The sequence below is a fragment of the Prionailurus bengalensis genome, chromosome C2 (genome assembly GCF_016509475.1).
Source record: "Prionailurus bengalensis isolate Pbe53 chromosome C2, Fcat_Pben_1.1_paternal_pri, whole genome shotgun sequence".
In the NCBI taxonomy this organism is placed as follows: domain Eukaryota; kingdom Metazoa; phylum Chordata; class Mammalia; order Carnivora; family Felidae; genus Prionailurus; species Prionailurus bengalensis.
The window spans coordinates 3,491,647-3,504,175 of record NC_057350.1 but is presented as its reverse complement, the minus strand read 5'-3'; the positions used below and the strand labels follow the sequence as shown (position 1 = coordinate 3,504,175).

The following is a 12,529-nucleotide window of genomic DNA, read 5'->3' as shown; positions in this document are numbered from 1 at the left end:
CGCTCAACACGGCACATTCGGCGGGACGTGTGTCGACCAGGTGCCCAGCTCCAGGCGAGCAGGCCCATGCTGGGCTGCCGGAGGCTCACGTTGCCAGGGTCCGCTTGCTCCACAGGAACGTCCCCCTCACCGCCAGCCCCACGCTCGGCCCCTGACACGTTCCCTGCTTTACCCCGGTGACCGTATGTGCACCGATCGAGGGTCAGGCACGGCAGCCGGACCGCGCTTTCTCGGAAGGAGTCACCCCCGTTCCCCTCACCAGCCACTTCTCTTCGGAGCTCCTGCTTGAACCACGAGTGCTGAAGGCTCCCCTGCTTCCTGGAGCTCTGACCTGAGGCCACGCCGGCCCTCTCTCGGCCCACTGGTCCCTCCTGGGCCTTGGAAGGGGCCCTCCTGTGGGGCTGGGGTCAGCTTGCGGAAAGACCGGGTCCGCAGCCACAGACACAGGCAGAACCAGTTAGCTGGTGTGGCACCAGGTCACCGGTCTGTCTCCGTAAACGGACCCAGCCCTGTGGGCGCGTACGGGACAGAACTCTGTCCCTGGTTTACTCCCACGGCGGCTGCGAAGGCTGCGGGCGAGGGGCCCGGCGGGGCCCAGCGCTCTCCCAGGAGTTTCCTAAGAAAATGCGGCTGCTCCAAACGTGAGCCTGGTCCTCCTCTGGGTGCCGGGGCCCATGAGATGCTCACCTGGCCTTCAGAGTCCCCCCGTGCGGCTCTCCAGGGCCCCCACCCAGAGTCACCGCGATCGTGGGTCACCTGGTCTACATTCTCTTTCCCTAATTTGGATATTTTATGATTGGACTTGTTTCATTTGCAACGTTACTTGATCCCGGACGTTTTAGGCTGAAACCTGTCCTTACCTCCAGGAGCACGGCCTCCGTGCGGCTCACAGGCCCACAGCCCTGCCCTGGGGCCCGGGGCACCCCAGCGTGTGATGGGCCCACACAGCCGCCCCCAAGTGAGCTTCCGAGAGCACTGATGCGGGGTCCCTGCCCGCAGTAACGGCTTCCGTCTTTGGTCTTTGTTCTGGTTGCAGTTCCTGATTCGTCTCATTCACAAGGAGCTGAGCTGCCCGGGGTCAGCGGCCGGGGACCAGGTTCTGTAAGTGCCCCCTCCCCTTGCCCCCTGCCACCGGTCAGAGGCCAGAGAGCAGCTCTAGTACGGGCCTGCCTGCCTGCCTTCCACACCTGGCCTCTCCTAAAATGGAAGGAAAAGAAAACCCACCCACTGTCTTATCATCCCACGGCTCGTCTCGTTCATGCTGATTTGTCCTTTCCTAATAAATGCCTCGGGCGGCTGATGGTGGCAATTAATCTCTCCTCAGAAGCTGAGGGAGAACATCAGGGAAATTGCCTTCTGTGTTGTCTTTGAGCTGCGGCTTAGAGACAAGAATTAGGAGCCCCCACAGCCAGCCTGCCCCACCCCCCGCCCGTCCCATCTCTGTCCCTCCTCGTCCCCAGGGCTGCGGGTGGGGCGGGGCTGCACCCCCCAGGTGGCTCCAGAGGCTCTGGGGGCGGGGGGGCTGTGCGTCCTTCCTGTGCCATTTCTGGCTGTGTCACCAGCTGCTCCTTTGTCCTCCTCTTCCAGGTTCAAGGAACACTGACCGCCGAGTCCCCTGGAGGGAGGCGGGCCAGTCCTTCACCAACGGTCTGTCAAGGGAAAGTTCAAATAAAGGATCCTGTGTTGGAAAGAATGATTGACCCTTGCCTTTTGCACACACACCTGGAAAAGACACAGAAGCCGCCTTGAGAAGTCCAGCTGCCGTTTTAGGCGAGCCGTGGGGCTCAGCACCGCGGACAGGAGGCGCGTGGGAAGTGCCCTCACCACGGCGGAGCCGGGGGACACGTGGCTGGGCGGGCAGGTCCCCGGCGGGTGGCACTCAGGTCAGCCTGAGTCTCGGGCGCTCCAGCCTAGGACGTTAGAACGGGCGCGTGTCACGCTGGCAGGGACCTTGATGTCACCTGAACGGGCCGTGTCGGGGACCCGATGCCGCAGCGGGCGTGAGAACGCAGCCAGCACGGAGCCCAGACTCTGGGAGGACGGAAGAAACCCGATGCCGGGTCAGAAACCAGGACGGACCTCGGGGCCCTCAGGTCTCCCACAAGACTTCCCGCCACCACCCCCGGCTCCTCACCGGCCTGGAGAATTGTCGACGAGTGGGCAGCCGCGAGGCCATCGGCCTGCCCGTCGAGGGCCCTGGGAACTCCAGGCCCGAACACCTGGATGCGTCTCCCATCTGAGCGCCACGGTGGCCGCTGCTGCTGGTCCCTGCGGGGCTCGGGGAGGACGTGGCCGGGGTGGGCGGGCCTGGTGCAGTGAGTCACCTGCGACACGCCAGGCGCCTGGAACTGTCTCCAGCCCCGCGGCACCAGCGTGGGGTTATTTATTTAAGATGTGCTGTGTGTTCTAGAAATCCAAGAAAATAAATGGCATTTTGTTATTTATTAAGACGAACTCTGATTGTTTTTGGCCATTTGTCTTCCCAGTTGTTGCCTAGCAGAATACTTGTCTGCTCTTTGAAATAAAATGGTTTTTTAAAGCTTATTTTGATTTATTTACTTATTTTGAGAGAAAGAGCCCAAAGCAGGCTCCTCGCTGTCAGCGCAGAGCCCAGCACAGGCTCATTCTCACAAAGCCGGAGATCCCGACCTGAGCCGAAATCAAGGGGCGCCCCGAGAGAAAATGTTTAAAAAAAAAGCTCAAGCAGAATGTTGATGACGTCTGCTCACGTTTCCCTCATGTTAAAAAAAAAACCAAAAACTTCCAAACACTGTGCGTTCTTGGTTTTCTCGGGGTTGGACACAGTCCGTAGCTCTGCAGCTGGAAGGACAGGCTGTTGGTGGCAAAGCCAGGGCCGCCCTGCTGGGGGAGGGGCTGAGTCTGGGCAGTTTGCGAATTATGCGAATACCACCCGGGGAGGAGCAGGGCCGCCCCTGAAACTGCCGGTGGTGCTCGGGGCCGGCTCTGAGTTTCTCCCCAACAACAGGCGACAGGTGCCTTCTCCGTCTGCATGACGGGGGCCGTGTGGTGGCCTCCCCCGTGCCACAGTGCCAAGGGCCACGGCCGGGAATGGCCCCGGCGGAGGCTTCTGCTGCGGGCTCTGCGGAGAAGGGCCAGAGAGACGAGGGGTCTCCTGCGGGCGGTTGTCCTCACCAGACAGACTTGCTTTGCTCAATAACGAAAGCTGCTTATTACACGTGCAGAAGTTACCTCCTGCTAGAATAAAACTTGCCCAAGCACCGAGTGGATTGCACGGTGCCTTACACACGGTTCGCTCTGCCCATGGGGTTCTCTTTCCCTCCGGTTCCTTCCGCCTTGTGTTTCCTCTTTGCGGCTGGGGTCACTCCTTTCTGCCTTCCTTCCCTGTCCCGGGCAGCAGGGGCCCCGAGACCTGTGCTCGCTATGCCCGGACAGCCTCTTGCTCGCCCCACGGCCTGTGTGTCCGAGGCGGGCAGGGCCAATAGTGACTAACGCACAGAGAATCCTTCACCGTGACGTTCTGGGGCCCCCTGCTCCCCGAGGCCTGAACCCGTCAAATGCCCGGGTGAGGCCTTCAGCAGACCCTCTGACCCTCTTTGCTTCTGCCCCCACCCCAAAGAGCAGCCACCATCGCCTGTGGTTCAGCGGCAGGAAGCTTTTGGGCCGTTATTTTTCCCGAGTCTGGGACTGAAGTCGAGACAGTCTCCCACAAGCCACAGAGGACGGCCGCTCCGTGCTCCGAGCCTGCAGGGCCCCCCCGAGGCGGCCTGCTGAAATGCAGACTCGACATTGGAAAGCAAGGAGCACACACAGCGGAAACATTCTGGGCCCAGGAGTGGAAGGTCTCACTGCCCCTATTAAAGAAAAAGGTATACGATTTCAATATAACAATAAATCTTCATTTCCTCCTGAGCGATCGGCTGAGAAGATGTCCTTCCGCCAATAGCTGGTCACGATGCGCGCATGCTCGCCTTTGTACGGAGATGTGACTCTGCCTTCCAAGAACCTGTGCGTCACTAAGATGTTCCTGTTCAAATCCAGGGCGGGGTGCGGGGCGGGGGGGGGGGGGGGGGAGGGGGATGCCCAGCAGGATAACTGCCAAGCAAGCTGGGACGGGCAGCGAGAGAGGTGAGAGCAGGAGCAGAGCCCGTCCGGAGTAGCGTGCCTGGAAGTGCACCCTCAACCACCTCCCCAGCTGTGACACCCGATAAAAACAAATCACTAGATGGGGCGCCTGGGTGGCTCAGTCGGTTGAGCGTTCGACTTCAGCTCAGGTCATGATCCCGCACTTTGTGGGTCCGAGTCCCGCGTCGGGCTCTGTGCTGAAGGCTCGGCGGAGCCTGGAGCCCGCTTCGGATTCTGTGTCTCCTCTCTCTGCCCCTCCCCTGCTCACATTCTGTGTCTCTCTCTCAAGAATAAATAAAACATCAAAAAATTTTTAAAAATCACTAGGAAAAAAATGGACTGGGAAAACCCAAGTCCTGATGCCTGTTAGATTCAACAGACATGGTGCCAAATTGTCGTAGGAGTTGGTAATGCTCGCTCCGGTCTGCATACCGCGAACTTCCTCAGGAGAGACGTGCAGGGAGGCACTGGGGCAGCCACGCGCTGGGGGCCGGTGGTGCGGAGGCTGGGGGCACAGTACGCAGGGACTGCTGTGAATTGCTCACAATGTGTCCCGTGGGGTGTCCCCAAGGAGCCATAGCAGCCTCACGCCCCAACCCTGCAGGGCCTGGTTGGGGGACTGCGATGTGCAGGCTGCCGATCTCTCGGCCAACGCGGGCCCTTTGTTCAAAACACAGGAAAAAAGTGCCGTTCAAGGTACTGAAATAGAAAGTGTCTTCCTGGGGCACCTGGGTGGCTCTGTCGGCTAAGCGTCCCACTTTGAGCCCAGGTCATGATCTTGCAGTTCACGAGTTTGAGCCCCGCTCGAACATGCTCTGTGCTGATAGCTCTGAGCCTGGAGCCTGCTTCAGAGTCTATGTCTCCCTCTCTCTCTGCTCCTCCCTCCCTTGTGTGTCTCTCAAAAATGAATAAAGGTTAAAAAGAAAAATTTTTTTAAAGAAAATGTCTTCCTTTCCTCTGGGAGACGGGAGGAGGCCGGTAGGAGGTGAGATCGTGGGGCCTCCCAGCACCTGCGACCTCAGTTAGAAACGTCAGTGCAGAGATAACATTATTCAGCACGTGAACACGGCGACCATGAGGCATGAACCCCCAAGCGTGGGCCCTTCTGAGCACAGGGCCTGTGCGGCTTCAGGGTCACAGGCCCGTGACGTCACCCTGCGGACGCTCCACCCAGACTCAGCACGGGGACTGGCGGTGGGCGGCGGGACGGGCTGGTCCTGTCCTTGTCTCTGACGATCGGTGGCGGTGTTGGGAAGGCGGGGTGTGTCCACTGGGTGTCCCTTCCCCTGGTGGTGCCTCCCTGAAACCGTGCAGCCTGTTGAGGTTATGTGCGGTGGGTTCCAAGTGCTCCTCCCACCGAAGGTTAATTTCGAGGCTCTGAGTTCGTCCTTGCGAGCCTTCCACAAGCCGGGCCACTCAATCCTCCTCCGCTACCCTTTCGCCAGTCAGTGTGACGTCATTGCCACCAAAGGCTCATACTTTCTGACGTGCACCTAGGATGTGCGGGTTCAGGGCTGCTGGCCCCATTCTGCCGTCCCCGGGCCCGGCCTTTCCAGCCACTGCAGAGAGACGCTAACTAACGCAGACATGCTCCACCATGTCCTTGCGAGGGCAGAGGTCAGAGTGCAGTGGAAACCTTCATCCATGGACGCGCTCCAGACCGGGAAGCCAGGCTCCAAACAGAGCTGGCAGACGAGACAGATGTGAAGCCCGACTCAATGAAACTGGTGAGTCACAGTCCCAGCTGGCACAATCCCGTGACAGCAGCGTCACCTGCAAAACTCACGGCTGGGAGCTGCCTTGGAGCTTGGAGTTGTCCTTGGAGCCCAAGCAGGGGCAGAGGGGGGTCTCACCCGGAAGCTGAGCAGGTGGGCAGGGGCGAGGGCCAGCGGGCACAGTCCCAGGCGGTGGGGCGGGGCCGGGCAGCACCTTGACTTGAAGATGCCCTAGATGGCCCGGCCCCCTTGTGAAGTCCCAACCTGAGGCCTGAGTCCGACAGTCTGTTACCTGTTGGATTTCGTGCCCGATCCGCTTCTAAAGGCACCGTGGGTAGATGTGCATTGAGTAGAGGCACAGAGACATTGAACGTGCCCACGGCCTGGAGAGTTTCGGGGTCTTGGGCTGTGGCGCCCCCACCCCAGGACGTCTCGGAGTCCACCAGAAGGGGCGCGTGTGCTCCGGCCCCACGCGCTTTATTTGTACGTTTCAGACTGAGGTGAAATTCACACAACACGCACTTAAGCATCTTCAAGAGTGCACACCCGTGCCATGTGGTGCACACACAATGCCGTGCAGCCACACCAGTCTAGTTTCAAAGTTTTTCATCACCCCTGTGCCCATCAAGTAATCCCACCCTATCCCCTCTGCCCCCAAGCCCTTTGTATTTAAGCCAGGGTACCTTTTAGCACCAAAATTCTAGAGCCAAGTGTCTGGAAAACAGCACTTCGTCTATTTATCGTGTCTTAAGTGGATGCACAGTGCTACGTTTCTATGACCTCCGGCCTCCTCTGAGAGGCCTCCCCGTGGACAGTGGTCCCCGGTCTGCTGACCCCGAAGCCCTCCCCGAGCCGTCGCTGTCCCAGGAACCACACCTGAGTTCTGCGTAGGCCACGAGTGGGGTCAGCTTTGGTTTCCCCTTCCCACACCCGCCGGCCTTCGTTGTGGCTTTGTTCTCCCACGTCCCCACGTCCCCGGTGGCAAAGCTGCCATCGGGGCTGCGGGGCGCACAGGTGGGAAGGACGGTGTGTGCCTCCCACAGGGGCGCAGAGGCCGGGGAAGGGGACGCTGTCTGAGTCATGGCACACAGTCCCCTCGGTGTGCACCTTGCCTGCAGGGAGAGCTGCTGGGCCACTGTAGGAGCCCCGGATGTCGCCGGAGGAGGCTGCTCTGTCTAGAAGAGAGAAGCGAAGTCTGAGGTCCTTAGAGGCTCTCTGCACCCGTACAAACACCCGCAAACCTCGCTTCTCTCTGGGGGTCGACGGGCCAGGAGATGCGGGGCTGGGAAGGCTCTTAGTGATCCCACACCTTGCAGAGGGCAGCGGAGGAGAAAACACGCAAGCCAGTGCTGAGCTTGGCGCGCCGATGGGGGCTAGAACTGCAGGGAACTGCAGGGACGTGTGCAGGAACCAGGCTGCGAAGCACCCACACCGCCCACACACAGCCTCTCTCTGCGTGGACACACATACCACGCTCCCTTCCCCTCCCAGGCCAAGGCCTCAACACAGCGGCCCTTTCCCCCCGCTTCTCGCTGGATTTTATTCACCGGTGATGTCCTGATAACGCCCGGCAGGCTCACCGTCAGGGCTGGGGACGCCCCGTGCGTGTCTGTCCCCATGGCCACATCCACCAGAATTAAACACAGGTTGGCTTATTATTGGGAGTCAAACAAAGCAAGTGGCCTAAAACGAATAGATGACTCTGGCCCAAACCTGTCTTTTGGCCTCAAAACAGTTGTGACTGGGCCTCCGCATGGGTTCTTGCCATCTGCACCAGACAAGCCTACGCTCCGGTGGACGGATGAGAGGCAGGCGGCCCGTTTAAAGGGCCAGGGAGCCGGTGTTTACTCCACAGACTTGTCTGACCCCACAGACAAGTGCATCTTTTCCGCCCTGAGGACCGGAGCCCGGCCCTGGGAGCCCCGGCAGCCTCTACGTACAGGCCAGAAATTATCAATTGTGCGGTCACGTAACCAGTATCCAGGGCAAGAAATAGAGGATTACCAGCACGCCAGAGATAGGCCGGGGGCCCTTCCTGCCCTTAAACGTCCGCGTTATCCTGACCATCGTGGTTTCCATTTAAGTCAGCGAGTGGGGTTGAGTGTCTTTCTGTGTCTGTGGCCCAACATCCCCTCTACAGCTGGGCCCATGCTCCGGTCCCACAGATTGCTGTCTGCCTTCTGACGTGCAGACCGCCTTCTAGCCTCGTGAAGGCTGCTTCTCGGTATCAGCGCGGCTGGGCCGCGACGCCCACTTGGCCAGACGCTAATCCAGGCGTTGCTGGGAGGCACCTGGCTGGCGTGTGAACATCTCCAAGGAGCTGGCTCTAAGTCTGGAGGTGGGCCTTCCTGTGTTGTCTACATGTCTTGCAGTGGACGTGTCTTATTCTTATAATCGGGAGAAGTAGAAAAGCTAATTTTAATGGTTTTTTAATTTTCTAATGTTTATTTATTCTGGAGAGAGACAGAGCACGAGCGGGGGAGGAGCAGAGAGAGCGGGAGACCCAGAGTCCCAAGTAGGCTCCAGGCCGTCAACCCAGAGCCCGACGCGGGGCTCGAACTCACGAACAGTGAGATCGTGACCTGAGCCCAAGTCGGACGCCCAAGCGACCGAGCCACCCAGGCGCCCCTAAAGCTAATTTTAAAAGTAGGGGACGACACTAGAAAGTCAAGGAATCTGCTACACAGGCCACTGTTTCCCGGGAGGGCTGCGTTTGGAGAGGCGACGCTGTAGCCGCCCGGCTGAGCCTGGCACCTGCCACACCCTCAGGGACCTGGGATATTGCCAGCTCTACGAGCTGCATTTTCAGGGTCCCTTGTCCTAGGATCTCCTCCCAGGAGCCTGGAGGAAGATTGTAAACCTGCCATTCATTCATTCATTCATTCATTCAAAACGCTTTGTCGCCAAGTGCTGAGTGAGCCCGCGGACAGTGACAACCAGGGTGAGCCCAAGCCACGCACCCCCGAGGCCCTGGCACTCTGGCAGGGGTGACAGACCCCAAGGGGCAAACGGGTGGGCAGTGACAGTTCAGGGAGGCCCGGCTCTGGCAGAAAGTCGCCGGGGGTGAGGGGACAGCAGAGGGCACAGCATTATCTGCCGTCAGATGGCCTTCCTCGAGGAGGGAAAGCCGAGCAGAGACCTCAGCGATGTGACGAGCAAACCACCCGGGAGAGGGTTCACAGACACAGGGCAGCCGGCAGGTACCCAGGATTGGGGTTCTCTTGACAAGCAGGGCCAGGGGAGGGGCAGGGGCTGCATGGGGAGGGGCGAGGAGGGGGCGGCCTGAGCTCCGAGACAGCCAAGTGGCTTCAGAGAGGGTGCAGCGGACAGTGGGTGAAGCCCTGACTGGGGGGGCAGGGCTGGGGCCGGCCGGGCACACAGGAGGCGGCGGCCGCGGGCCCCTGGCACAGGCTCCCTGGAGGGGGTGCAGATGTGGCCGTGACCAGGGCGGGGCCGGTGACGGTAGGACTCAGGGGCCGCCCTCTGCCTGGGGCTGGTGGGCACGCAGGACCCGGAATCTCCTGCCCCAAAGGCTGCGACCCAGGTTTGTTTCTTTTCTTGTAATTCAGCCCAGATTCTCTGCCGCCACGAGAGGGCCCCCGGAGCCGATGCAGGGATGGACCTGGGGAAGGACAGCTCCTCTGCAGGGGGCGTCCGGGTCCTCTTGGGGGGGGGGGGGTGTGAACCTGCAGACCCCTCCCGGCGCCTCCCTGGCAGATGGGCAGGCGGGAGCTGACCAGGCTCAGCCAGGCACTCCGGAGGCCTCGTCACCCTCCTGCTGAAAAACTGGGGGTGGGGACTGGGTCGGAGAGGTTACCCCGCAGAAGCCGGGCAGCGTCCGGGGTAGGGGGGGGCGCCCAGCCTGCAGCCAGCCAGCCGCCTCTGACCCCAGCCTCCGTGCGATTCTCTGATTCTCTTGTTTACGCTTCTCCGTAGGGGGCTTCTTGTGGGGGGCCCAGAAATGCGTGAGACAACAGCTTATAAGAAGCTGCACTTGCCTGTCCCCTGGCCTCCACGGTGAGCAGGGGGCGCCCTTCCCGGGAAGGACAGGGGACCCCTTGGTCTCAGGGCTTCCAGCGGCACTCAGAGCAAAACTGACGTGAGACAGATTACAGGAGGAGAACAAGTCTCGAGACGGAATGAGCCAGGGGGACAATTTTCACACCTCTTAGACCAAGAGACAATCCGCGCGGGAGGGACTGGCGGACAAAGAAAACTTAACTTTGGGGGCTTCAGGCAGTAAGGAAGTCTAACAGCATTTGGGCTGGGGTGGTGACAAGGGTTGTTTGCACAGCCTTCCGGGCTCCAAATGTCCCACTTCCGGTGACAAGGATGGGTCCCTTCCTCCTGGGACAGGGAGGGCACCTTCCACAAGGGAGATTTATTTCCTGCTCTAAGGGGACGGAGGAGGGTCTGCGTGTCCTTCCCGCACTGGCCGTCTCTTAACTAACTTCTGTTTAAAATAGTCAACTTGCTGGAGCGCCTGGGTGGGTCAGTCGGTTGAGCGTCCGACTTCGGCCCAGGTCACGATCTCGCGATCCGTGAGTTCGAGCCCCGCGTCGGGCTCTGTGCTGACAGCTCGGAGCCTGGAGCCTGTTTCCGATTCTGTGTCTCCCTCTCTCTGACCCTCCCCTGTTCATGCTCTGTCTCTCTCTGTCTCAAAAATAAATAAAGGATAAACCAATATATATATATAATGTGATCTGTCTTTCAGCAAATTCTAAATTCATGTCACTGTGCCCTTCCCTGCCTCAGCCAGCCGTTTTCCTCAGCCCTCTGTTGTGTGGGAGCGAATATCAGACACTGTTCCCCAGCGTGCAGAGTATCGGAGCCCCAGAGGGCGAGCGACTTCACGAGGCAGGTCCCCCAGGACCGGGTCTGGGGACCCCTTGGGGACACCAGTCCCGCGGGTGACCCAGCCCATAAGGGGAAGGGGCCGTGACCACACCCGTGCCAGCTGCACCCAAATGGGGGGGGCAGGGGCACAAGCGCGAAGACCGAGCCCAGGGTGCCTGGGCCCCCGCCCGTCTCCTCAACTGCAGGATTTTATAATCCAATCGCCTGCTGTCGAAAGGGAAGAGAAAGGAGTAAGAAGCTCAAATTACCACTAACTTTATTTTTAGAAGTGGCAGCATGAAATGAAAAACAAAGTCTCTGGAATACCAAGTAGGGGGAAATGATAAATCAAATCAATGCCTCCAAATTGTATGAAATGCAAGAAAACCATCCGAGTGCCAATGACTCAGAGGAGCCCGGGGGGTGGGCTTTGATCAGGTCCAGGAACTTCCGGAGGGGCTTTCAATTCGGTGACAAATCGACCGGTGTTAATGACGCCCTCCAGGACGGATCCCAGTCTCCTCCACATGTCACTCGCAAATGCAGCCGCGGGGAAGATGTGGCACTTCTAGGGCTCCCAGATCCAGCTGGGACAAAAGCCCAGGACCTGTTCCCGGAATGAGGACAGGCGGCAGAGGGACCCCTCGGGGCGTTCAGGCCATGACCGGGGTGAGCCAGGGTGAAGCAGGCCTGGAGAGCTAAGGGGCGAAGCAGACCCCACTGCGCGAGGCCGGCACGAGCCCGCGCAGGGGGCAGACCGCACAACACGCTGCGTTCCCTCCCCCGACCGCCGTGCAGCCCCTCGGTGGGCTCGTACCCCACCCTGGGCACCATATCAAGCACCTGCTCCTTGGGTTCCCGGCCAGCCCTTCGTCTCTTTGGTCCTCGACAGCCGCCATCGGTGCTTTCCGCCAAGTGTTTCCAACCCGTGCCCCCTGCTCGCCGGCCCCCCACTCGTTCCGACAGCGCTCCATGGGCGGAGGGGACAGGCGTCCCTCTGGGGCTGGGGCATCTCACCGCCCAAGCGCGGCCCTCCACACCTCTTTCCCTTCTGCCGTGGCGGCTGGCGGCGTCCGAGGGGCTGGCTGCTCCGTGAGTCTGGCCCAGACGTGACGCAGAGCCCAACGGTCCCGGTGGCGTGTAACCTGCATCACGGGAGGGCCGCGGGGAGACTGCGACCAGAGGCGGGAAGACGGTCCCCCTCGGTGGGCAGCGGTGGCTCGTTGGGTAACCGCCGGCGCCCGGGAGTCCCAGGGGGGCGGGTCTTGCGCCTCAGGACGCGGCGCGGCAGGGCCCGCTCCAGGGAGGTGCCGGAAACCGGATTTTAGCACTTTGTGCTGCTTGCTGTTGGATTCCGTTGGAAAGACACCGTAAGGAGAAGAGGGGCTCAGAGCACGATCTGGTTTGTGAGCGGGGACGAAAGGGAGTAGGGAATTAACAAATCCAGAAACCTGCAGGATGAGAAGGAAGCTTTCTCCCCACGCACCGACAGCAAGAAAACATTGAGAAGCGCCGGGGACAGCTGCCAGCCCAGGTCAGCGGATCTGAGAGCGACACCCAGCCCCCCACCCCCGCCCGACCGCAGGCACCATTGCAGGAGGACCCAGGGACAGAGAGCGACACTGTGGCTCTCCCCCCGAGCTTTTTAGTCTCCAGAGACGGGCAGGGATCTCTCTCCATAGTCACAGTGAGGAGCCACCTGCATTTTTAAGAGGCAGGCGCCCCCAAAGAAACCACAAACCTGGAAGAACATTGTCAATTCTCATTATCTGCAGTAGCTGGCTTCTAGAAAGTCTGCGTGGACACCGAATTAGCAAACATTGAGCCATCGCTCCCGGGGGTGGGGGGTGGGGGAGGGAAACGCAAGGTTGTCC

General features: G+C 60.3%; 1 protein-coding gene across 6 annotated transcripts in view; it reads left to right on the top strand.

Moving 5' to 3' along the window:
- The window catches only part of SLC37A1 (solute carrier family 37 member 1), a 78,403-nt gene extending 75,859 nt beyond the window's left edge, over positions 1 to 2,544 (top strand). For all 6 annotated transcript variants that reach the window (XM_043593531.1, XM_043593530.1, XM_043593532.1 and 3 more), the window contains 2 exons: positions 1,037 to 1,101; positions 1,588 to 2,544. In XM_043593531.1, the coding sequence (XP_043449466.1) occupies positions 1,037 to 1,101; positions 1,588 to 1,603 (81 nt within the window). In that variant the 3' untranslated portion in view covers positions 1,604 to 2,544. The remainder of the gene's footprint in view (positions 1 to 1,036; positions 1,102 to 1,587) is intronic.
- Positions 2,545 to 12,529: the final 9,985 nt, after the last annotated feature.